Raw genomic sequence first — 26432 nt, forward strand, 5'->3', positions numbered from 1 at the left:
TTGCTCGGAGAACTTCGTCTGCCCCCACAGAAATTGTCACGCGGCTGTGTAACTCGCTCGGCGAGCTTCGTCTGCCCCCGGAGAAATTGTCACGCTGCACGGCGCAGCCCAAGGAAGAGGAAGAAGAAGGGTGCGCGAGGAGCTCGGCTTGGATGACCGTCCTGTGCTTTGCGCTACGCTAACCATCCATCATTCTTGTAAATAAATCCATCCCATCCGTTACAATTTGATTAATAAAAATCGGGCCCCTCGGTTCCCTTTCTTCTCGTTCATATATATATATATATATATATATATATATATATATATATATATATATGTATAGTATATGTACGCGAAGCTCTGGAAGCCCGAACCGGAAGCCGGTTTCCGGAGGACGCTTCCGGCGTTTTGCCCGAATGATCCCCCAGTGCTTCGCCCACTCATCATCATTCATTTTGTGGATATGCGGTGTTTTTTTTTTTCATCGTCCGCGCGGGTTGAAAACACACATTAGACACACTCTCTACGCACAAACACCATACGTTTTCAGCAAAAAAAAAAAAGTCGGGACGGCGACACAAACCGCAGTGGCTGCGAGAACCAATGTGAACTTGTGGCCAGACGAGTTTAAGTAAAGCGCTAATACCAAATAGTTCTTTGCATTTTACTCACCAGAATCCGCGTGCAAGCACTGCAACATTTATATTCGCAGTAATCTGCTGCAAAAATTATTTTTTTACGAGTGAACCAATCGTACGCGTAAATTATTTACGTACCCTCGACACCAGATGACATCCTCGATCCGAAAAGAGTTACTTTCGAAAGTGATACTTAAGTGTCGTTATCTAAGTGCTCTTCAAAACTTTCCTAACCCTTGCACTTTTCCCGCAGTTATTGACGCCCTACTTAAGTTTCGTTTGTGAATAGTGGGCCTGAGGCCCACATTCACAAACAGAACTTACCCTTAACTTATGACTTGAGCCGGTCGATGCCAAACACGTTTCATAGACTAATCTTAATATTAGTCAATGAAACGCGTTAAGCATCGACTTAGGTAAACTTTAATCGACACTTGAGTGCCGGAAAGTAAACTGCAGGCGATAGTAGCGACTTTCGCTACTCTCGCCTAGCAAGCAAGATGGCCGACTGTTACGGCAGCCTCGCGGACTTTGCCGATTTGACCTTATGTTATTACGATATTACGGAGGATGAGGCATACCCATACGCTTTTCCTAATTTTTTATTTTCTTATTTTATTTTTTTTTCATCGTCCGCGCGGATTGAAAACACACAACACACACACTCTACGCACAAACGCCGCACGTCTTCAAAAAAAAAAAAAAAAGTCGGGACGGCGACACGCAGAAGCGCAGTGGCTGCGAGAACCAATGTGAATTTGTCACCAGACGAGTTTCAGTTATGCGCTAAAACCAAATAGTTCTTTGCATTTTACTCAGTCGAATGCGCGTGCGAGCACGCAGCATTTATATCCGCATTCATGATCGTCATCAGCCTACAGGCTAGAATTGAGAGCCGTTCTCCGGAGGCGCCATTTTCTCGCGATGGTGGCGCCGCGGTGCGAGCATTGGCTGTGGACTGCGGGCACCGCGAATCGCTGCAGTGGCGGAAGCAGGAACGCTGACAATGAATTGTTCTTCAAGCGGACCGTTGACGCTTAAAATTTTTAAGTGCATGCTCATTTCATTTCTGCATTATGTACGCATGACGAACGCAGTAGAACACGCGTCGGATCGAGGGCACGCTTCACTTTCCTGAAGTTTCGTGATATCATGGTCGCAATGAGGGTGACGCATTTTCGTTTGCGGAAGACGTGTGTATTGGTTTCCGCGCGTCGTAAAGCGAGTTATTTTGTTAGATTAGGTGGTCTGGCATGTGCCAGCCATGGTGCAAGATAATTAGTGCCAATAAGCATGCTAAAGCTGCATGTAACTTCGCTGTGCGCTGTCACAGAGCCTTTGCAGTGACATGACAGTGTGTTGCGGCGAAGCTTTAGTTGTTGCCAAAAGTAGAACTCACCAGGTATAAAACTATATTTCATTCGTACCTCGACAAACTTATCCAAACGGGGTAGTGGTTTTCGAAATGCGTTTCACACCTCGTGTAATGTTCCTGAGTGAAGGATGCGATGAAAGTAACAAAATTTCCGTGAAGCACTGTTTGTTTTCTTTTGAACCGCCTCTGAAAGCGGTTCCGGAAATTTCGACCCCTGTGGTTCCCGTGCACTAACATCGCACAGTAGACGGAGCATTTCGCCTCGTTGGCTACGCGATACGTGCCCAAAACATGCTTGCTTGAACACTCTAAGAAAAAGAAAAAATAAGTTAGCGGAGCTTGCATTGGAGGTGCAATGCTAAAAAGATAGCGGAGCTGATGGGCACCTAGCTAGTCCTGGCTTTTGGGCTAGGCTAAGCATTACCAAGTCATCCCCAGCATTTTCCAAAATTTATTTATTATTGATCGATTAGCTATTGATTGGCTATCGCAAGGTATTGGCCACGTATTTGGGCTAGGCTAAGCACTACCAAGTCATCCCCAGCATTTTACGAAATTTATTCATTATTCATCGATTATGGATTAGCTCTTGATTTGCTATTGATTGGCTATCGCAAGGTATTGGCAACGTATTTGGGCTAGACTAAGCACTACCAAGTCATCTCCAGCATTCAGAATTTATTGATTATTGATCGATTATCGATTAGCAATAAACTGGCTATCGATGACTGACTAACTTAAGTAATCCCTGCCATGCTCAGCTTCGCTAGTTGACAGGGGTATATATGGGATTGCACTTGGACCCTTTCTGCACTACCGCTCGGATCAGCCTACATTTTCTGTTTGCAGACTAACGCTCGGCGTAAACATCTCCGCTGTTTAAGAAAATTTAAAACATAAAAAAACAAGAAAAAAAAAACGAATAGTTGGGGAGCGCTTCTGCACACGCAGCAATAATCATGATCTGGGTCCCTAGCGTTTCAATTTTTGAAAACTCATCGCTCGGCGCCGTCGCGTTGGTGCAGTGGTCACGGTGTTCGGCTGCTGACGCGACAGACGTGGATTCGATTCCGGCCGTGGCAGCCGCATTTCACTGGAGGCGAAATGCTAGAAGTCCGTTTACTGTGCGATGCTAGTGCACGGGATCCACAGGGGTCGAAATTTCCGGAACCGTCCACTACGGCGTGCATCATAATCACATCGTGGTTTTGCCACGTAAAACTCCAGTAACTATTAAGAAGAATCTTTTATGTTTCTCATCCGGAGGTGTCCTTTATTTAAAGAAATGGCAATGACCTGTCGAAAGCCCGGCATCACCACGGATGGCGAAACAAATGTCACCTATGGAAATGCCCGATCACCTGCGGCGCAGGCCTCGCTCCGTGATATGCCGGTATGTTGGCCACAGGGCGTTTTACATGTAGCGAAAGCCTATCATTTGGTAACGTGTAACCTAACGTATAACTCAATACATGACTAAATTTGCACCAGGCTTTCGCCTTCAAGAGTTACCAAGAGTGTAACGCCGAGCGGAATTTCTAAAAATTGGCACCCGCCACATTCCTACCAAGAAAGCCGACGACGGCACAATGCCGCCCTGACGAGTAGCTTTTGTACATCGTTGCTACTCGCTCAAACCGCGAGTAGCAACGACACGAACAAGCGCCACGCACAAATAAACACACACCGATTCCCGCAGTCCAAGCCGAGAGGTGGCGCCTGGTGTCGAGAGTATTGGAGCGCGCCCGCAGCCTGCGTGCGAGGCTATAATAATGTAGTCTGTATTTATATCCACTGCAGGACGAACCGATGGCACACGTAAATTATTTACGTATCCTCGACACGAAATGACATACTTGACCCGAAAAGTGTTAGGCCCGTATTCACAAACAGAACTTAAGTAGGACGTCGATAAGTGCGGGAAAAGTCCAAAGGTTATGAAAGCTTTAGGAGAGAACTTCAAAAACGACACATAAGTGGCACTTTCGAAAGTAACACTTTTCTGGTCAAGTATGTCATCTGGTGTCGAGGGCACGTAAATGATTTACGTGTGCGATTGGTTCAATCGTAAAAAAAGATCATGTTTGCAGCAGATTACTGCGAATAAAAATGTTGCAGTGCTTGCACGCGCATTCTGCTGAGTAAAATGCAAATAACTATTTGGTTTTTGCGCTTTACTCTAACTCGTCTGGCCATAAGTTCACACTGGTTCTCGCAGCCACTGCGGTTTGTGTCGCCGTCCCGACTTTTTTTTTTTTTGCTGAAAACGTACGATGTTTGTGCGTAGAGAGTGTGTGTGTATTGTGTGTTTTCAATCCGCACGGACGGTGGAAAAAAATTATTTTCCGAAGAAGAACGCGCCGTGCCCCTGCACCTCGTTTCACGCATTAATTGGTTTATTGGCGCAAGACCAGATGTGGCCAACGAGCGCAAAAGCGAATTAAATATTTAATAATTATTTATTATATATTAAACATTAACGAGCTCCCCGGTGACAACCAGAAAGGTTCCGGCGCCGCAGAATCGCCGCGCGATCATAGCAGCGGCGGCACGGGGTGACCGCGTTCTTTTGGGGCCAGCGGCAGCATTTCCAACAGCCGCTTGTATAGACGAGAAAACGATCGCCTGAAGGCGCGCCTTATGAGAGCGCCCCCAATGTGGAAATTTCAAGCAGCGCGGTCGCGCCGTGGTGCAGTCTCCGCTTTGTTTACATTGTTTCGCCCGCGCTTTCCTTCGCTGCTCATGCTCACGGCGCTCCGTTTTCGACGGCGGCAGATCGCCTGCTTGCTGAACAGCGATGCAAAGACTGCAGTGCGGTTTCAAGACGGTTGCCGACGCCAGCAGCTTTTTTCGAGGCGGCAACCTCATGAAAGGGGAGCGTCTGCTTCCACACGTGTGTGGTGTTGAACAAATTGTGGGCGGTGATGTGACAGTGAAAGCCAAGTGCGTGTCGGAGGCGTCCAACAAGATTGTATACGACATCGAGTTAGAGGTACGCACCGAGTTCAGTAATTTAGTCACCTATATTTCTCTATGATGCAGTCACAAAGCGGTCATGCATGCTTGCAGAGATGTGCAGAGACGGTGACGATTGCGGTTGGTTTCGTTGGTCGCTGGGCGCGCACACACGGCTGCTCTCAATTTGGCTCCCAGGGAGTGGCATCAGCACTGTCGCAAAAGAAAGAACACATGCACTAGGCACCAATAAGCCAATAAAATTAATTAACGATGTAAGTACTACATATGTGCATAATGCCTTATATCATGTGCTATAAATATTTCATGTATATCATGCCTTAATCAATGCAGATTTTAGAGTCATGGAAACTCATCGCATTATTGAGCAAGGTATCTTTTCACTGATCACGAGAAATCACTCGTACAAACTGCTCCGCGAATTGAACGTAGATCACGGTAACCAGCGATTACCTTGGGACCAGCAGCACGAGCGCAAGAATTAGCGATACATGCCTCATCAAAGCAAATCTAGTTTCTCGTCAGGCGAATGGCCCCGCCGCAGCTAAAGTAAGCTCACACCGATGGCCGGCTACTACACGAAACGAAGATTCTTGGCAGCAAGACTGGACCAGGAAGAATGTGCAAGGTGGCAATTGCTTAAAGACATGCTTGGATATTGTGAACCTAGAAAGCATGGCCAAGCAACAAACATAACACGCGCGTCTCGGGCAGCTGCTCTGCGATCTGCCGCTTACCGACGCATGCGATGACCGCACCTTGCATTAAATACGGATTGCCACCACACAAAAGACAAGTAACGTGCGGCCCCTTTTGTTGCCTGCACAACTAGGAATTTAAGTTACAGCGTTAGGAAAAAGGACTTAATTATCTTAAGCTCGTATTTGCCGATCGCGAGTGAACGAACAGTCATCATCATCATCATCAGCCTATATTTTGTGTCCACTGCAGGACGAAGGCCTCTCCCTGCGATCTCCACTTACCCCTGTCTTGTGCTAGCGTATTCCAACTTGCGCCTGCAAATTTCCTAACTTCATCACCCCACCTGGTCTTCTGTCGACCTCGACTGCGCTTACCTTCTCTTGGTATCCATTCTGTAACCCTAATGGTCCATCGGTTATCCATCCTACCCATTACATGTCCTGCCCAGCTCCATTTCTTCCACTTAATGTCAACTAGAATATCGGCTATCCCCGTTTGTTCTCTGATCCACACCGCTCTCTTCCTGTCTCTTAACATTAGTCCTAAGATTTTTCGTTCCATTGCTCTTTGTGCGGTCCTTAACTTGTTCTCGAGCTTCTTGTTAACCTTCAAGTTTCTGCCCCATATGTCAGCACCGGTAGAATGCAGTGATTGTACACTTTTCTTTTCAAAGACAGTGGTAAGCTCCCAGTCAGGATTTGGCAATGCCGGCCGTATGCACTCCAAGCCAATTTTATTCTTCTGTGAATTTCTTTCTCGTGATCAGGGTCCCCTGAGAGTAAGAACGAGCAGTACAATCAATTAAATTCGCGGGTTTTACGTTCCCAAAGCACGAATCATTATGAGGCACACTGTAATTGAGGGTCTCAGAAATAAACTTGACCACCGGGGCAGTAGCGCACCCAGGATCTCTGCCAGGGGGGGGGGGGGGGGTTGACAGTTTGCCAATACCATCTAAACAGCACTAATTTCGATTCCTTCACGGGAAATTGTCAAAAAATGCGCTTTTGGCGAGTGTGTGGACGATTGCGCGTCTTGCATCGTAGTTGCAGCACTCAAATGCGTAAGGAAAAAAAGGGGCTAAACAAAAGGGGAGGCTAAGTCGGCCTCAGGGGGGGGGGGTTACAACCCCCGAATCCCCCCCCCCCCCGTGGGTGCGCCACTGCACCGGGGGTTATTTAACGTGCACAAAAAATATCGCTGTTTCACCCCCAAGGCGAAACATCAATTGCGATAGCAAATTAGTAGACAGCTATTCGGAGAGGAATAGTAGTTTTATCGGCTGCATAAACTTGGACACATTCGCTTACTAACTGAATTAACAAGTGTGGTGTCAGCGCGCACAAGTAAACATGAATAGATCACACTGAATGACCGCAGACGACTGTCAAAACGCTGGCAGCAAGCGCAGCCGCCGCAGCGGGCGAAGGTTCGTGCGGTCTATCGCTTCAACGGCAACTGAGTGGCGAATGCACAGCGCATACAAAGGTTTGAGCCTTGTGGAGATCGCTTTTAAGAGGTGGTGCGGGCGACCGCCACAGCCGGGCAAAGTACAAACGCAGAAGCTGCCCCCCCTCCCACGCTGCCTTCCCGCTTTCTTGCTTTCGCGTGGGAAATTGAGTGGCCAGTTCCCTTTGCGCCCGGTTGCAAGATACGCCTTTGGTGCTTCAGCACAGCGTCGCCCCGCCTCCCTCCCTCCCATACCCCCACGGCCTTTCGCGCGACGGTCGCGTTTGCTTTCCGCCGTGCGTTCGCTCTCCGTGATAGCGCGCGTACCCCGCGCGCTTTCGCTCGCGCATACGGCGCGCGGCGACGATTTTATCGCCCTTGGAGTTTGTACGGAACCTCACGGCGACGGCAGAAATCCGGTTGAAGTGTCCATATAATTGCTATCGCAATAAAATCAAAGTACACGGTAAGAACTGTATTCTTGCATTTCGTCCTCATCGAAATGCGGCCGCCGTGGCCGAAAATCGAGCTTACGTCGGCGAGCTTAGAGGCGCTACACGTTTGCATTTACCGCTAAGATAACACGGCGGATGTCACTGTACGATTCAACTACGCGACACGTCTAAACAAACAGCCATGCGCTAAATACAGGCACACTACTATTGCGTTTTTATCGAGCGGCCGTGATATTCTACGCGAATGCGAAAGTACGTCACTTACTTGACTGGGCGCACCGCAGTTGTCTGTCCTTCTCGTACCACCTCCCCGGAATTCTGTAGGACTTAACGGGTGGCTTTCGGCCTTTCGAGGCTCTTGTGGCAATCAACAACACAGCAGTATTGCGTGACACATTTCCTGGTTGATGAGGTCGCGCTCGCCGTTGCGAAAAGAACGCGCACGATCGCTCGCGCCGTAGTGAACACGGGGGCGACACTTCCGTCCTTCGGCCAGGGGAGTATTGGCGCTGGTGCCGCGCGAGCAAACTTTAGGTTGCCTCGTCTATACTTCCATGGGATTCTGTCTATCCCTAAGCCGTGGCCGTATGGCGGCGCGTATTGGTATGCCTCATCATCCGTAATGTCATGCCCACGGCCTGCGAAACCGGCAAAGTCGGTGAGGCTGCCGTAGCAGTCGGCCATCTTGCTTGCTAGGCGAGAGTCGCGAAAGTCGCACTTAAGGTTGCCAATGGCTGTACTTTACTTTCCGGCACTCAAGTGTCGATTAAAGTTTACCTTAAGTACAGGATCTGTAATGCGTAGGATGGATAACCGGTGGACCGTTAGGGTTACAGAATGGATACCAAGAGAAGGGAAGCGCAGTCGAGGTCGGCAGAAAACCAGATGGGATGATGAAGTTAGGAAATTTGCAGGCGCAAGTTGGAGTACGCTAGCACAAGACAGGGGTAATTCGAGATCGCAGGGAGATGGCTTCGTCCTGCAGTGGACATAAAATATAGGCTGATGACGATGATAACAAGATTTGTCTATGAAACGCATTAAGCATTGACCGACTACTTAAGTCATAAGTTAAGCGTAAGTTTCGCTTGTGAGTATGGGCCTTACTTTCGAAAGTGATACTTAAGTGCCGTTTCATAAGAAGCCAACAAACAATGACACCAAGGACAACACAGGGGAAATTACTCGTACTTACTAATTGCATTACAGAAATGATAAATTGGAAATGAAAACGGATGAAAAAACAACTGTCGGCAGGTGGGGAACGAACCCACGTCTACGCATTACGCGTGCAGTGCTCTCACCATTGAGCTACCGCGGAGCCGTTTTCGCATCCACTTTCTGGGGTATTTATGTTTTTACAACTAGAACTAACCCGGGGAGTGTTAGCCAGCGCCACCACTCACAAACCTAGGGGCGGATGTGGAACATCCTTTCTGCCGCAGGCGTCACGAGTACGTGATATTTTTGGGTGATGGCAACTCGTCAATAAACCCACATATGCTACCTGAAGGCATTAAGTGCCATTGTAACAGCTAAGCTGTTTAAGCCAGCCGTAATTTGGGGTTGGTGGTGCGTGTCAAGAAACTACCAAGAAATAAAAGAAAATAAACTTTCTTGCCGAGGCGGTATTCGAACGCGCGTACCCACGGTCCCAAAGCGAGCGTCGTAACCACTAGGCTATACAGCCTTTCTTTTAATCACTTCTACAGAGTACAGAGAAAATCTCTATATGAAGGTACAATCTTTAAAAAGTAGTGTAGTCACTTAAAAGAAAGACCGTGCATTATTCTGCCGTCGAGCGTAACGTGGCGCCGCTGGAAACTAGTATTCGCCTTCGCCATCTAGGCACAATTCCCAGCTGTGAGGAGGAACTTCGACGCCACATGTGTCCACGAAATCGTCTATGCAGTCCTAGGGCACCGCGTCCTTCAATTATTTCCGGGTCCACAAGGAGCATACTTTGAGGCGTGATATTCACAGGTCACAAAGAACGCTTGTGACGTTTCTCCACGGACGGTTTCCGAGAAGCCGTGTTCACACGGTTCCTCTTCATGGCAGCGTTCGATTTTGCTTGTGGCACGGTACTGCTCACCTCTGTCACCGCCGCCGCTGGATAAAGCCTGCTGCGTCGCGTCACCGTCAATGGGCGAGCACGTCTCGGCTAGGTTGACAGTTGCGGCCGCTGTTTTATTGCGATAGCAATTATATCGACCCTTCAACCGGATTTCTGCCGTCGGCGTCGGCGTCACCGTCGCCATCGCCGTGAGGTTCCCTATAGATAAAATCTTCGCCGCGCGCCGTATGCCCGAGCGGAAGCGTGCGGGGACGCGCGCTATCACGGAGAGCGAACGCACTCATCTCCCACGCGCAAGCAAGGAAGCAGGAAGCCAGCGCCGGAGGGAGCGGGGGGGGGGGGGGGGGCGCACTTCTACTCTGCCGACAACCGCGCTCGTCGCTCGTCCGCACCGTCTCTTATCTCCACACGGCTCTGACCTTTATGCGCCGTGCATTCGCCGCTCAGTTTCCGTTGAAGCGATAGACCGCACGTACCTTCCGCCGCTGCGGCGTGTGCTTGCTGCCAGCGTTTTGACAGTCGTTGTCTGCAGACATTCAGTGTGCTCTATTCGTGTTTGTTTGTGCGCGCTCACACCACGCTTGTTCATTCAGTTAGTAATAGTCGGGCCACATTTTCCAACGCACGCTACACATGCAATGCTGCCCGGATCGGCAGTGCAGCGCTACAGGTGTGTCCCTTCGCACGCGCTGCCCACGGGAAGCGCTTCTCATCAACACCACCGTTTCACACGCGCCTTCTCGTGGTCATCGAGTCTCTCCTCATGTCGGTCTACTTACGCCGCAGCACACCTGCTTACTTAATCAGCTCATGTTTACTACAATTCATATTGCTACCAAAGCCGCTCACCTTACTTCGTATGACATTGCTGTGTTGCTGTCGCATTCATTGCTTCGCCCTTGGGGCGAAACTGTGACATTTTTTTGGTGAGGGCGTCACTGCTACGGTATGCGAGGCAGACGCCGGTTCGTGCTACAATGTGGTGGCCTCAGGATTTATGCGTGTTGATGTGCTTTTTCGTGCGCATTCTTGTGTGCTTTTTTGTGTGACCGTGTGTGTGAGCAGCTTGCCTCATGTTTCTTGTGCTTGAGTACGATTCTCTGGTGTGCGCGTGTGTGGCAGACGGTTATTTCTAGCGGTGTGATGCCGCGAAGCTGTTGTGTGCCGCTGTGCAACTCGAACGCGACAAGACACGCAACTGTGAAGTACCACGAAATCCCCTGCGATCTACAGCGTCGGGAAGCGTGGCTGAAGAATATTTGTCGCCAAGGGCCGTCAGGGAAAGGAATCAAGTGGGAGCTAAGCGACAGGTCTCGGGTACTGTTCATTACATTTTACTGAGAATAACTATAAAAAGAACTCGAAGAGCTAGGCTTTCGCTTTCCGACTGTGGTCCCGACTGTGTTATCCGCCGTACATAAAAAAAAAAAACGCGCAGCCCAGGAAACTTTTTTTTTCGAACCCAGGAAAAACAGCGGCTGCAACTGTCAACTCAGACGAAACGCGCTCGCCAACTGGCGGCGACGTGACGCAGCAGGCCGCACCTTTTTTTATGTAAAAAGAGCCTCGAATGTATTGATCAACTCCTTGCTGTCCAGAAGGCCCACGATGCGGCGGTGAGGCTTGGCTTCCCGTCCCAATATGGGAGCGGCCCGCAGTCTTGCCCTTATAAAAACGGAGTGAAGATTCTTCCGGACCTCAATAAGTTTTACTACCTACCTAACTAGTGGCCGTGCGACTACCAGCGCAGAGAGAATATTGAAACGTGCGAGCGGAGTTCGGTTGAAGAGTAGAACGAAGCTGGGCTGGATCGGGTGCGGCGTCGTGGACTGTTTTCGGTGAGCGATACCTTCGCCTTCATCATCTTGTGAATAAACGCGATCCATCATCTTGAAGTCGTCTTGAAGAAACACGTAAGTTTACTCCCGATTATTCATAATAGAGCACTTCATTTCCTTTCAGGCGAGTCGACCAGGCAACCTTCATGGAGAGCATTGAGGCTCACTCTACAAGAGATTGGCACTTCTAGGGCAGACATTTCCCATATGTGGCGTAATCGGCACTTCTAATAAGGACTTCAATATTCAGCCTGTAATGTGCAACTATAAAACGCGTTATTTACGGCCTGATTAGACTCACTGCCACGCGTACAAACGTGGCTGTGGAAACGCTTCTCTGTGAACGGCTGTACCCGAGCAGTGGCGCCAGAGCGGGCGCGAGGAGAACTAGGCTCGAGACACCATTTCGGCGCCACGCAACGGGCCGTACCTTTTTTTTTTTTTTTTCCAGCGGACGTGCTTCTGTGGTCCTCCTTGACGTGCCTTGATCCTCGCCCGAACAAGGCACAGGCATCCTCTCAGCCACACTGCTTGCGTCCTCTGGCTCTGACTCCAAGGATAAGTACTCCTCCGGCGTCCCCGCGTCTACCGGAAGGTCCGTGGCTTCAGACTGCTGCTGGCGTCTTGGGGCGTTCTGCTCCCAGATCCACAGAGTCTGTTTCCATCGCAGAGAAGACGCCAGTGGCGTCTCCGGGCATTCTGGTTCTGCTTCTGGGTGGATCATTTCAGCCGCCTTGGCCGAAACCACTGGCATTGAAGGGAAAGGAGCTTCAAGCACTCCGCTGCACTCTGGTTCCGGCTCCCCCAAAGTTTTATCTGGTATTAGAGACACAGCAGGCGAAACTGCTGCCGCATTCTTCACTGGACAATCGACGTTCTCAGTTCCCTTTTGCGTGGCTGGTGTTTCATGTTCAGGCACCGGCGAGAACGTGGAGGAATGGCTCACCCACTACAAGTTGTGTGAGCAAGTACAACGGCTGGAAGTCCACGGCTCAGCTCGGCAATGTCGTTCTGTTCCTCACAGACACTGCGCTAGTGTGGTTCGAGAACCATGAAGATTCGTCACAACGTGGGACAGCTTCGTTACTGACCTCACAGAGTGCTTTGGCGATTCCACGACGAAAAGGAAGCGGGCGGAGAAGACATTGCTTCAGTTGGTGTTTCAGGTCCAGGCACCAATGAGGAAAGGTTAATGTTACGAGGCTGCAATGTTTCTTCAGCTTCCTCTTCGTCCATGAGCGCCTTTGTATCGTCGTTATCGCAGTCTTCACGTGTCATAGTTGCGTATGTTTTCCTGCAGTCATCGGCTTCATGGCCAAACTTGCGGCATTCAGACACCGCGGAATTAGACAATCCTTTCTTATTTGGCCCGATCTCTTGCATCTTAGACACAGCGGTGGTCTTCCAGGCGCAATTACAAGAGTATTGCTGCCCTGTATACGGATCTGATGCGGGAGCATTTCGACAGTAAATCCGTTTCAGTTTCAAAATCACTGCCCTTGATGAGGTTTGGGCTCTCTTGAATTTCCCGGTCAGCCACGTCTCCCTGCTTACTTCCTCAACTTTTCCAAACGGTTCCAGTGCTTTTCGTATGGCATCATCGCTGATATGGTAAGGAAGCCAATGAAGCTTGACTTCTCACCTGACTGTCATTGGGATCGATGACAAGGCATCTTTTACTTTTGATGCGCAGTTCCTTTGCTTCTACGAGCACTTGCTTCGCGGCTATTGAATGTGTCGTCAATGCCCAGACATGATTCATCTGGTAGGCACCTATAGACACCACATCCTTGACTACTTGTAGTCGCTCACATTCTTCCCCGAAGTCGTTGATTCTATATGGCCTGGCAGACACATCCCAATGCAGAAAAACAGTGTTCAATGACATATTTCCAGTTGACAGTTGGGGCAGAATAACCTTGTAGTCTTCCGCAGAAACAATAGAACTAGAGATAGGCAAAACGTCTCACTTGAGTGAGCGGCTCGGAACGGCTCAGCTCCCTGAAATGAACCGGTTCATTTGAACGGCTCACCGGTTCACTTAAACGTGTAGGCTGTGTTATGCACATTCTATAGTTATGTGGCATTGAAAAAAACGATATATGCATAATTTAATAACCGTGTTATTGGTATTTTCGCTATGCTTAGGAGAATATTTTTACATATTACTACGGCATGAGCCGGGCAAGGAAAAGAAGAGGAAGACGTTAGCTGGCGCAGCCTCTGGACGCCATTTTGTCTGCATCATCAACCTTGTCCTTTAAATACAGCCGGTTCAACATTAACCGTAACAGTTTTGTGGTGGAGGTGCTGGGTAATGCGATCAAGACGACGGAGCTGCTGCAGCAAGTGCCACGCCGAAGCCGACGCCTCGCTCGACTGCCTCCGACACCACTTGAGATCCCGATGTCCCACAGCGGCGACCAACAGCCTTCTCTGGCTGCTCTAGTACGAACAACCAGCAACTGGATGCATCAGATAGAACCCCGCCCTTTCTCGGGAAAATTCGGCGAGGACGTGGAGGAATGGCTCACCCACTACAAGCGTGTGAGCAAGTACAATGGCTGGAACTTCCACGGCTCAGCTCGACAATGTCGTTCTCTTCCTCACAGACACTGAGCTAGTGTGGTTCGAGAACCATGAAGATTCCTTCACAACGTGGGACAGCGTCGTTACTGACCTCACAGAGTGCTTTGGCGATTCCACGACTAAAAGGAAGCGGGCGGAGCAGACATTGCTTCAGCGCACTATGTCCCAGGTGAGACCTGCACTACGTACATAGAGGAGATCCTGAAACTTTGCAAAACGGTCAATCCTTCGAATGTCCGAAGAGGACAAAGTTGGACACCTTCTCAAAGGCATAGCCGAGGATGTTTACAATTATTTAATCAGAAAGAATAGTCTCGCCTCGGTCGCCGACCTCATCAAGCATTGCCGCACATTTGAGGCCTTGAAGCGGCGCCGTATCACGCCTAAGTTCGGCAGGTTAGCGAATGTCACAACGGTGGCAAGCGTTGACGATAACGACAACTGCAGTTTTCACTTTGACCTTGCGGCAACTATAAGACAAATTGTCTGCGAAGAAATTGAACGACACACCACAGGGGCGGATGTCGAACGGCTTGGTTGCGCTTCCAACCAACCTCAAGAACATGCATCTGCTGTGTCGGCATTGTCTGCCTTACCAGGCGTTGCAGGCTGTCGAGTCGATAACCCGCGACCGCATCGACGTTCCTTTCCCAACGACATGACGCACGATCAACGCACTCGTCGAGCTACCACTACGAATCGGCATTCGGAAGATCGTGTTTACTATTCGCAGCGTCCCACGGTTGACCCCGAGGCTTACAGCGTTGGTCGCGCATCGCCTGTGTGTTACAGCTGTGGTGCCTCAGGACACATTGCTCGTTTTTGTCGCCGGCGCTGACAGGCAACAACATATGACCCACCCCCAGCTTGGCCTAATTTTGAACGTGACAGTTATGGCGACCGCTGGCCGACAGACCCTGATACTGCAAACACCACAGGCGCGCCACCCCGGAATACCTTCCGTCAATATAGTAGGCGGAGTGGCTCGCCAGCTTCAGACCGCAACCTGACGCCCCCAACCAGTCGCCAACGCCGTTCACCGTCACCACGGCGACGTGCTACGTCACCACCACCGTCGGGAAACTAGCCGGCGCGGCCGATAGAGGTAAGGTCGCCGGACAGTCTGCGTCTCTACGAAATACTCCTCTGCCTATTATGATGGTGAAGAACAAAGTGCGTGTGTCAATTGATAGTATACCTGCAACAGCATTACTGGATACTGGTGCTACCGTTTCCGTCATGAGTGCGACTTTCAAAGAGAGGCTGGGTCGGAAAGTTATGTTGCCGTGGAATGATGGTGTGACGTTTCGTGGTGTCAGTGGAGAGTGCCTTATTCTGCTTGGTATTTGTGTTGCAAGTGTTTTATTCGGAGGGGAAGATCTTAAAATAGAATTTCTCGTACTACCGCGGTGCACTCATGATGTGATTCTCGGAATTGACTTTCTTCAGGATTGTGGTGCTTCTGTTAACTGTGGCACAGGCGAAATGACCTTGCATAGCGAACGATTTGTTGCTACCACCTTGGTCGCTGTCGCGTGTCCCTGTGAATGTCGCTACTGCCGACCTTTCATCGTTTGACGCGCAAGTCCAGCCACTTACGACGAGCTGCGCAAAGAAAGATGTACTCGTGCCACGCTCTCTCGTGAGAGTAGTGAATGGCACCTCAAATTTGTGAGCTTTCAATTGTTCTTGCGTCCCTGCTGTTCTCCCGCTGAATTTGACGAGATTACGTACAGCTCCATTACAGTTATAAGCGAATTAAGAGGAGCAGTCTCATACTAGCGATCCCCACCGAAGCCCTTCTGAAGAGCAGATCCTACGGATGATCACCAAGGCGCTTCCCTCACATGAGCGCCACGCTCTCGCACAAGTTTTGTGGGCACATCTTCCTGTGTTCGATTTCACACAAGACGACAGGCAGGCTTCACTTGCGCGTTCTCGTGCTCGCCACAGAATTGACACCGGATCTGCGCACTCCATTCAGCAAAAGCCTTACCGCGTTTCTTCAGCAGAGAGGACAGTTATCGCTGAACAGGTGAAAGACATGCTACGGAAAAGTGTTGTTCAAGAGTCCTCTAGTCCGTGGGCAGCACCAGTAATCTTAGTAAAGAAGAAGGATGGATCGTGGCGGTTCTGCGTTGACTACAGGAAACTGAACGCGGTCACCAAAAAGGACGTGTATCCGCTTCCTAGAATTGACGATGTCATTGATTGTTTACATTCCGCTGCCTACTTTTCATCACTGGATTTGCGATCAGGGTATTGGCAAATACCCATGCACCCAGACGATAAAGAGAAAACGGCGTTCGTGACACCAGACGTTCTTTATGAATTTACCATTATGCCGTTCGGCCTTTGCAACGCGCCAACAACATTCGAACTATTTATGGACACTATCCTCCGAGGACTTAAATGGGAAATTTGTTTGTGCTACCTCGATGATGTGGTGATTTTTGGCAGCACATTGAGTGAGCATAACAGCCGTCTCAGTATTGTTCTGGATTGTGTCGAAAAAGCCGGATTGATCCTGAATTCTAAGAAATGTCGTTTCGGGGAAACCGAGACGTTAGTACTTGGGCATCTGGTCGACAAAAACGGTGTGAGGCCAGATCCACGGAAGATTGAGGCAGTCAGCTCCTTCGAAGCACCGAAGTCAGTGCGGGAGTTGAGGAGTTTCTTGGGCCTGTGTTCATATTTTCGTCACTTCGTCCCAAGAATTGCCGACGTGGTGTACCCCCTAACATGTCTTCTCCAAAAAGCCGTCCCTTACAACTGGACATCGGCTTGCGACGACGCGTTCCGCCAGCTAAAATTTTTACTAACGTCAGGGCCCATATTGCGTCACTTCGATGCATCCTCACCTACGGAAGTTCACGCTGATGCCAGTGGCATCGGCATCGGTGCTGTACTAGTGCAACGTCTTCAAGAAGCTGAACACGTTGTGGCTTATGCTAGTCGCTCTTTGACTAAGGCGGAACGCAATTACACTGTCACCGAGCAAGAATGCTTGGCAGCTGTTTTCGCTGTCCACAAATTTCGGCCCTGTATCTACGGACGCCCGTTCACTATCGTTACCGACCACCACGCGTTATGCTGGTTGGTGAATCTCCGTGACCCGAGTGGACGAGTGGCACGTTGGGCTCTTCGAATGCAGGAGTACGACTTCGTTATTTCCTACAAGTCTGGGCGTCGCCACGCAGATGCGGACTGTCTCTCCCGCCTTACTCTGACGACGACAGAGTGCGACGAAGACAATTTTGATGAATGCTTTGCTCTCATTTCTTCTACATTCCCAGACTCGATGACTTTCAAGGCAGAGCAGGAAAATGATATTAGTTTGGAATCTCTATTTGTAGCTGCATCGCGTCCTGGAGCCACCGGTCAATTTTGTGTCTGTGATGGCCTGCTTTACAAGACCAATTATTCGGCTAAAGGCGGACCCCTTATAAAAATTTCTATCAACATTTTTAGGCCGTCTTTACACTATTGTTACTCGAACCTACCAACAGTCAATAGAAATCCTTCCATCGGTCTTTAGGCTTCCTAACTCCCTAGTAACACCCTAGAAGCAATTGGCCACCAACATTATTTAGAAACATGTTCATAGGTTGTCTGTAAACTTCCTACTAACTGTCTAGAAACACCTTTCTTTAGACCTCCTATTAACACGCAATAAATTGAAGCATGTTCATAGGCTGTCTGTGAACTTCCTACTAACTGTGTAGAAACACGTTTCTTTAGACCTCCTATTAGCATTCATTAAATTGAAGCATGTTCACAGGCTTTCTGTAAACGTCCTATTAACAATTTACTAGCGCTTTCTTTAGACACCCTAGTAACATTGTTCTAACAATTGGCCACCAACATTGAATAGAAACATGTTTGTAGACTTTGTCACATCCTACCAGCTTTCAACTGACAGTTTTTTAGGCCTCATTATGACTGAATTATTTCAAACCTCCTACCAACATTTTCCCTTTACGCAATCTAGAAACATTGTCCACAGTTGGTCACAGTATGTGAATAATAACATGTTCAATGCTGCTTATAAATTTATGCTAACCTGAAAATTTATAACTTTAGATCACCCAGTACACCATCATACCCCTCTATAATGCTCAGAGCCGCAACTACTAATTTCATTTATTGGATGCTATTAACGTCTGTCACCTTATGTATATATTTACGGGATCTTATTGGAGTATTGATAAATTATCTAAGCTCTTGAGGTGATGTGCAGCTGAAGCCACAGGTTGCGAAAGGAGCTACTGAAAATAAAGGTCTGACAAATTGGAAGCGTTGCGAAGATTGCATCACACATTTATTACATTATTCAATCAGTCAAACTTGGGAACCGCAGAAATGAGACTGTAGTTATGCGAAGCAGCTTCAGCATTCTGGGCGTTAGTCGTAGTTGCACCTTAGCTATTATGGAAATGTTTCTTTTTGTGAGATTGTTGCTGTGAGATCCTTCGCATTGTATTCTGAAAAAAAGGAAGGGAGTAGCAGTTAGGCAAGAGCAAAGAATTAGTTCATGATCATACATTATTTACCCCAGATTAAGTCATCGCGACCTCTGTCAGAATCTCGTGTTTGAACGCTTCGCGTTTATAGCCAATTCAAGCGAACCGCATGACGCGCAATAGTTCAAGTTTGTAAAAAGATCAGTTTTAAAACATTTCACGTCATTGCATTTCGCGCTCGTAACAACCTGCCCAAATGCGGTATAAGAAACTGAAAAAAAATATGTTTATCAAAATGATGGAAAAGCACTTACGCTTTTTTATAATAACGAGACAAAACTTCGGTGCAGTGATGTCTTGAAAAGCTGACAAAGAAGTTGCAGAAACGTTCACATCACAGAACGAAGAAAACGCCGTCGCCTTCGCAAGCACGGTGCTAGTTGGCTGTTTCCGTCACAAATTGCGCATCCACGTGTGCCTGGAAGTCATCTTGTATTGATGAATCAGCCAACAACACAGCATAAGCAGAAACTGCCGCAAAAATAGCTAAAAACTGATACAGAACGCGACCAAACACCCGTTCATCGCACCGACCGTACCACGCCAGCGTGGCAAAGGAAGTGGTATCGCTGACGATGGGCTCCTCTTTGGCTCGACTCGGACCACGTGCAAGTTTGTGCGCATGTGCGAGAGAGGCTTGTGACATTCTTCCCATCCACCAGCTCGCCTTGACCACCGCCGAAATACGCCGACCCGTGCGCAGCCCCCTTCCTTGCGAGGGTTGAATGACACCTGGAATTCCCCTCGGTGATTAGGTGCGACGGGCCTTTGTGCGCGCATCCCGTGCATGGGGGAGCGCACTTGGAGGGAGGATCGTTCCTTATGGCCGAGGTCGAACCTGACAAACAGCCGGCTTAATTTTGTGATGTTGTTAGGGGCTGTATAATATTATTTTTCGAGAGAACTATTGTTACGAAGACGGCTTCTTCTCCAAATGCAATTAAAATTAAAAGAAAAATAATATCCCATAGGGTAAGCTTTTATTTCAAGGTTATTGTATTTTGCACAAGAACATCAGATAGCGCTTGCCACTTTCAAAGACTAAAATTTGCTTCATAGCGCCCAGCACAAGACAATGCTGAAAGGTATTCTTGTCAAGTAGTATTGCTTTTATAGTTAGAGATGTTTAAAGCGTCGCGGCAATGACGTTACGATTCTTCAAGCGCCCGAAGCACGGCAAGAGCATGCCTTAGATATTCTGGCTCTTGGTACAGCGGAATGCCGTAATTGCGAATGCCGTAATTGCGAATGTTCTATGGCCTCGGCAAAACCTTATCGGAGTTCAGAACTTTGTCGCCGTGTCATGAAGCGAAATCACTGAATATTATGAGTACGTAATTATCACTTTTCGACCAGTTTTCCCACAGCAAGCAACAATTACCATGAAGCAGATGAGTTGAAAGTTAATTACTTTGCCTTCAGTTTGATGGAACGTCCTATTAGATCTCATTTCTTTATTATCATTTTTTAATTTGGGCTAGCCATCGGTAGGATGAAGGGACGAAAGCGTGCGAATAGGGAAGCATTTTTTATACAGTAAGGATAATTTCATTTCTTTCTCAGAATAATTTTGTAGGAATTGGACATTTCCAGAGTTCACATTTTTTTGTCTTCGGCTTGTGCATTTTCTCAGGTCAACACAATTGCTCTCACTAAGCAGCACCTGTATTTTGCAGCTTTCTGGATGTTTGAGAGGCAGCGTTCCAGCACCGTGTTACTCTTAGTTCTGGCTCTTTTTCTTCTTTTTAACAGAGACCATGATGCTACTGTGCTGACATGTTCCAGCTGAGGGCGTACTCTTTATATATCGGAGTGTACGGACCTGATTATCTTGTTATAAAGCTAGTTAGTGGCCTTTCAATAGCAGTGCGTGGTAAGGGCCGATTTACGCTCGAGCCGCACGCCACCCCGCACGCATGTTGTCGGGCGAAAAGTTCCACAATTCGCCAGACTGATACACATATTTTGGTTTACACTGCATGTACGAGCCCAGTGTAAATCGAAATTTGTGCACCAGTGTGCGAAATGTGCAGTTTCCCGCACGCGCACGGCATGCGGGTGGTGTGGCTCGAGCGTTAATCGGCCCTATAATGCCGGGTTAACACTGTGCAACTGGTGCGCGGGCTGCATAATACTCCGCTATATATCATCACAGCGTTCAGTTGGTGTAGCGCAAGCTAATTTTCTCGAACTGTGCTGACGTCACTGCAGGGTCACTTAGTCCAGTCGAACCTCTAAAAAATGTTCTAATAACAGTTTGCTAACATATTTCTTTGAACATTTTAGTGGCACTCGGTCAACAATTCGCTACCTACTTGGGTTGGAACTGCAATTTAAAACAAAGAACTTGATTGCTAACTCTGTTATATATCAACATTATTGTGCGTTAGACAAATTTGTAAAAAGCTCTCAAGTGCTCATTCTAAACTTTTTTTGGCAAACAGCACGAGCTATTGGCGTACTGAAGACGCATGTCCTTCGGCAAAAGAAATATTTTGATGGTGTATAGTGAAACATTTTTACACAAAAGTAATAAACCTTTCACGGAGTATTAGAGATGTTATTTAGACAGAAGAAGGAAGTCTGTTAACTGTGTACTCAAAATATTCTTTATACAAAAGTTAGAAGGAAGTCTGTTAACGGTGTACTTAAAATATTCTTTATACAAAAGTAAGAAGGAAGTCTGTTAACGGTTTACTTAAAATATTCTTTATACAAAAGTAAGAAGGAAGTCTGTTAACGGTGTACTTAAAATAGTCTTTATACAAAAGTAAGAAGGAAGTCTTTTAACGGTGTATTTAAAACATTCTTTATACAAAAGTAAAAAGGAAGTCTGTTAACGATGTATTTAAAATATTCTTTATACAAAAGTAAGAAAGAAGTATTTTGACATCCTAAGCACAAATGTTACTAGAATTTAAATGTAAATAGATTGCCAGTAAAGTAAATAGAATGTTGGTAGGAGGTGTACATAATGTTAATAGGCATTTTTGTAAGGGACGCTTCCTTCTGGTGGTGCCGTGGAGTCTGCGAGCGGACATACTGAGAGCTATGCACGACGATGCGACTTCTGGCCATCTAGGATACATCAGAATTTGAACCGGACACACGAGCGTTTTTACTGGCCCAGAATGCAGGACACAGTCAAGCACTATGTCGCCAGTTGCGAACAATGTCAACGCTACAAGGTCTTCTCCAACCTCTGCCACCGCCTGGCCTGCCATTTGAACAAGTTGGTATCGATCTACTGGGCCCATTTCCCTGATCATCTAACGACAACCGATGGGTGATCGTATGTGTCGACCATCTGACCCCTTACGCGGAAACGGCGGCCGTACCATCTTCAACAGCTGCGTCCGTTGCAACGTTTTTGCTTCAATTTATTATTCTTCGCCATGGTGCCCCCCGTGTAATCATTAGCGATCGCGATCGTCAGTTCGTTGCGGACGCCGTAGAAGAACTGCTTCGTCTCTGCAGTTCACAGTTCCGCCATTCAACGCCTTATCACACTCAGACTAACGGGCTTGTAGAACGTAGGAACAGAACTTTAACTAACATGCTGGCCATGTACGTATCTTCCGATCACAGAGACTGGGATGACGTACTCCCCTTCATCACCTATGCTTATAATACTGCAAATCATGAGACGACCGATTACAGTCCTTTTTATCTCCTTTACGCACGTACACCGCTAAGCTGCATTGACACTATACTTCCATTTGACTTTCACAGCGAGTACTCTGTTGCCAAGACTTGCCGAAGAAGCCCGGCGTATTGCCCATCTTCGTACTGTGGCATAGCAACACCGATCGAAAGAGCGCTATGACAGCCGACACCACTCTGTCTCGTACGCTAAAGGAGACTTTGTGTGGTTGTGGACCCCGCAACGTAAACGTGGCTTATGCGAAAAGTTTTATTGCGATAGCAATTATATGGACACTCAAAAGCAGATTTCTGCCGTCGGCGTCGCCGTGAGGTTCCGTATGACGTCAATGGAGATTAAATCGTCGCCGCGCGCCGCCGAACCCTGTATGTGCGAGTGAAAGGGCGCGAGGGACGCGCGCTTTCACGGGGAGTGAACGCACGGCGGAGAACTAACGCGCGTTCTGTGCCGCGCTCCCTTAAGGGCTGCAGAAGTAGGCGTCTCTTTCCTCCTTTACAATCACCATATATGTAGAGCAAACGCGCCTTCTTCTGACGCACGAAAAGCCGTGGGGGGGGGGGAGGGGGAGGGAAGGGAGGGGACGTTTAGCTGCGGCACCAAGTACCTATTTATATCAGAGGCTCCGGCAACAGTCACCAACGCCGCACGCATTTTGTGCGAGCGTGGGCAAAACGCCGACGGCGTCGACAACAGTTCTGCGTATTGCCGGTGCTGCTGCATGTCCAAGTTTATACAGCTGATAAAGCTATTATCATTACTCCGTATAGCTCTCTACAAGTTTGCTATCGCAATTGATGCTTCGCCTTTCAGGTGCAACTGCGACAACTTTTTCATAAAAGTAGACGTGGCTACCTACTACGACGACTACTACTACATACTACAGAGGAGGGACAGACCCACACCCTAAGGAGCTTCGCCCCTAAAATACTGCAGGACAATGATAAAAAAATTTATGTATTAATGTGCAACACAACATATCATTTTACACTGCATACCGCTGACAACGCGCCACATTTGGTACGAGTAGACGCCCTCATGCCAGCAACAATGGAGATCGCTCGCTGAAGCAGTCGCGTGAATGGGGTTTGCCCGCGCAAGCGACAGCTTGCGCGAAGGCGATCTACGTCGCGTCGCTGTCGCGCGCATTTTCGCGCATATGGGGTTTGGCCTAGAGTGTACTAGATAATGACCATATTCTAGTACACTCTAGTTTGGCCTTAACACTATGAACGCAAGCGTAGCTGAGTCTGAGCTCGTGTGATTCGATAACCGGATTTCTGCCGTCGCCGTCGTCGTCGCCGTCGCCGTGAGGTTCCCTACAGATAAAATCTTCGCCGCGCGCCGTATGCCCGAGCGGAAGCGTGCGGGGACGCGCGCTATCACGGAGAGCGAACGCACTCAATCACCCACGCGCAAGCAAGGAAGCGGGAAGCCAGCGCCGGAGGGAGCGCGGGGGGGGGGGGGGGGCGCACTTCTCTGCCAACAGCCGCGCTCGTCGCTCGCTCGCCCGCACAGTCTCTTATCTCCACACGGCTCTGACCTTTATGCGCCGTGCATTCGCCGCTCAGTTTCCGTTGAAGCGATATACCGCACGTACCTTCGCCCGCTGCGCGGCGTATGCGCTCGCTGCCAGGGTTTTGACAGTCGTTGGCTGCAGTCATTCAGTGTGATCTATTCATGTTTGTTTGTGCGCGCTCACACCACGCTTGTTCATTCAGTTACTAATAGTCGGGCCACATTTTCCAACGCACGCTACACATGCAATGCTGCCCAGATCGACAGTGCAGCACTACAGGTGTGTCCCTTCGCACGCGCTGCCCACGGTAAGAGCTTCTCATCAACACCACCGTTTCACACGCGCCTTCTCGTGGTCATCGAGTCTCTCTTTATGTCGGTCTACTTACGCCGCAGCACACCTGCTTACTTAATCAGCTCATGTTTACTACAATTCATATTGCTACCAAAGCCGCTCACCTTACTTCGTATGACATTGCTGTGTTGCTATCGCATTCATTGCTTCGCCCTTAGGGCGAAACTGTGACCTTTTTGTTACAATGCGCGTGTGGTGCATATTACACGCTTGCACGTTTTTATTCAACATTTTTGCATTGTGTCTGAGAGCGAAATCTTCTGGGATTGTTATTCCCTATTAAAATTATCGAGCTGCTTGTTGCATAATTTTTTTCGTATTGTGTCTTAGCGAAATAAAAAAATAAAGAGTGTATGAGATTATTGCGTGGTGGGTGTAAGTGTATTTGTGGACAGGCTGTGGGGGCAAGCATTGTCAAATACGCTAACATTGGCAGATTCTCATATGCAATTTAAGAAAAAAGAAAGACACCTCTATTTTTTTTTAGATCCTGCAAGAGTCACTCAGTCCTTAATGGACGAAAGCCAAATGAATAATATACACGGTCAAGGGAATTCTAATAAAAAAAGGCATTTGCTCAGGTTTTCGCCAGTAAACTGTATAAGTGATGCTGTAATCCAAGACGCCTGCCTTCGTCCCGCCTAATAAATTCCCACTTGAAAGAGTTTTTACATAGCTGATGTGCATTCTCATCACAAGTTCTAGCCACGAACAGCCACTTTGCTGTAGTGCGTTGCATATCGCAAGCTTGCGCCTTTTCATTTCTCAATTTATATCGCGGCCACACTGAATGCGTGCAACGATGCTTGAACGGTTTTCTGAGTGTGAATGGAAGCAGCGATAAGCACGAAATACAACATTTGCCGGTGCAGTCACTATTTTCCTCTGATCGAGAGGTAGCACGTGGGCTAACGCTTTTGTTTTTGTATGCTTGGATCAACGGCTAGATCGGACGAAACAAATTGTGCGCGCGAGATACACTTCAGTGGGCTTTGAGTGCTGCCCGATCGATTCCGCGTTCACGTTATTCATGCCCTGCAAAATATAATTTCATTTTAGCGAAGCGTTAAGCCTGGTACACTTATCACTTTAACCTGAAATAACGAATTTACTTGGCGCTTTCAGTTTTACTCACTCCACTATAAACGAAAATTTAGGGGAGGCAGAGCAATCACCGGCGCCGCTGAGCTGGATGATGATGATTTATTGGCATCCCCTTTGAAACGGGGCGGCGATAAATAGTCACCTAGCCTGCTTGATTTCATCAGGTATACTATACGTGTTCTTTATCTAGCATTTTTGTATACCTCTCAATATTTTTCTTTTTCAAAAATTTACCTTGTACCGCTGCCTAAGATTTTAAGAGATCAGGTCGTAAAATCAGGTGATTTTAAGAGATCAGGATGGGACCGCAGACCGAGGCGCCATCCATCGGTTCGCAGCAGAGCTACTCGGTGCGCGCTGCCGAACATATTCTGGAGGCTTGCGCGCGCGCACTGTGAACACCTAAATGTGGTTACACCGTGCGTGCCCGTAAACATTTTACTGACACGTTTTATCTTTTGGGATTTGTTGGTGTTTAGCGTTTTTGTTGGACTATAATGTCAAAGTTGGCAATAAAGAACAAAGAATAGGCTTGCGACGCTCGCCTTCGTACCGTGGGTTCGAATCCCGCCTCGTCAAGAAAGTTGATTTTGATTTATTGATTAATGTCTGTCTGCACCTCCTCTTATGATCGGCCTTAAAGAGCTGCCTTCTACACGCAGGCAATAGCGTTGTCGCCATCCGGAACATGGAGTACGCGGTGGGCACCATGGCGATGCTGTTCTTGGCCGCTTACTACCGCGCCTACTCCGAGCTCTATCAGCACTACAAGAAGAACCTGGCCACCTATAGGCACCACCATGGTAGGAACGCTTGCTTGGCAGTATGCTTTAAAATGTTTGTTAATAACATGGCGGGCTGTTGTCGGTGCATCTGTGTGCACTGACGTTGTTTGGGCGTATTATGTCGGGGCATTCATGTCATGTGCTGCGGACAGTTCACACAATTCCAGTGACAAACAGTCAGCGACTGTCGCGGCGTTAAATTCGTACAAGTGGTTTCAATAAAAAAGAAAACGTATGGCTTTTTCTGAATATTCATATACGTTGTCATAGCTTTATCGAAGAAAACCACAGAAACAGCCAGGAATGCAAACCAATTAATTTTAGATTTTCTTTGAAGGCGCCAGTCAATATCATCTGGGAAACACTGTATTCGCCATCACAGTACCACACTTTCTACAAGGAATG

The 26432-nt window shown here is 48.1% G+C and overlaps 1 protein-coding gene across 1 annotated transcript in view; it reads left to right on the forward strand.

Moving 5' to 3' along the window:
- Positions 1–26432, forward strand: part of LOC119440854 (chitinase-like protein 4) — a 503330-nt gene that overhangs the window by 100431 nt on the left and 376467 nt on the right. Inside the window, exon 2 of the mRNA XM_049661102.1 lies at positions 25905–26045. Coding sequence (XP_049517059.1) covers positions 25905–26045 — 141 coding nt within the window. The remainder of the gene's footprint in view (positions 1–25904; positions 26046–26432) is intronic.

This window comes from Dermacentor silvarum, chromosome 2 (assembly GCF_013339745.2).
Source record: "Dermacentor silvarum isolate Dsil-2018 chromosome 2, BIME_Dsil_1.4, whole genome shotgun sequence".
In the NCBI taxonomy this organism is placed as follows: domain Eukaryota; kingdom Metazoa; phylum Arthropoda; class Arachnida; order Ixodida; family Ixodidae; genus Dermacentor; species Dermacentor silvarum.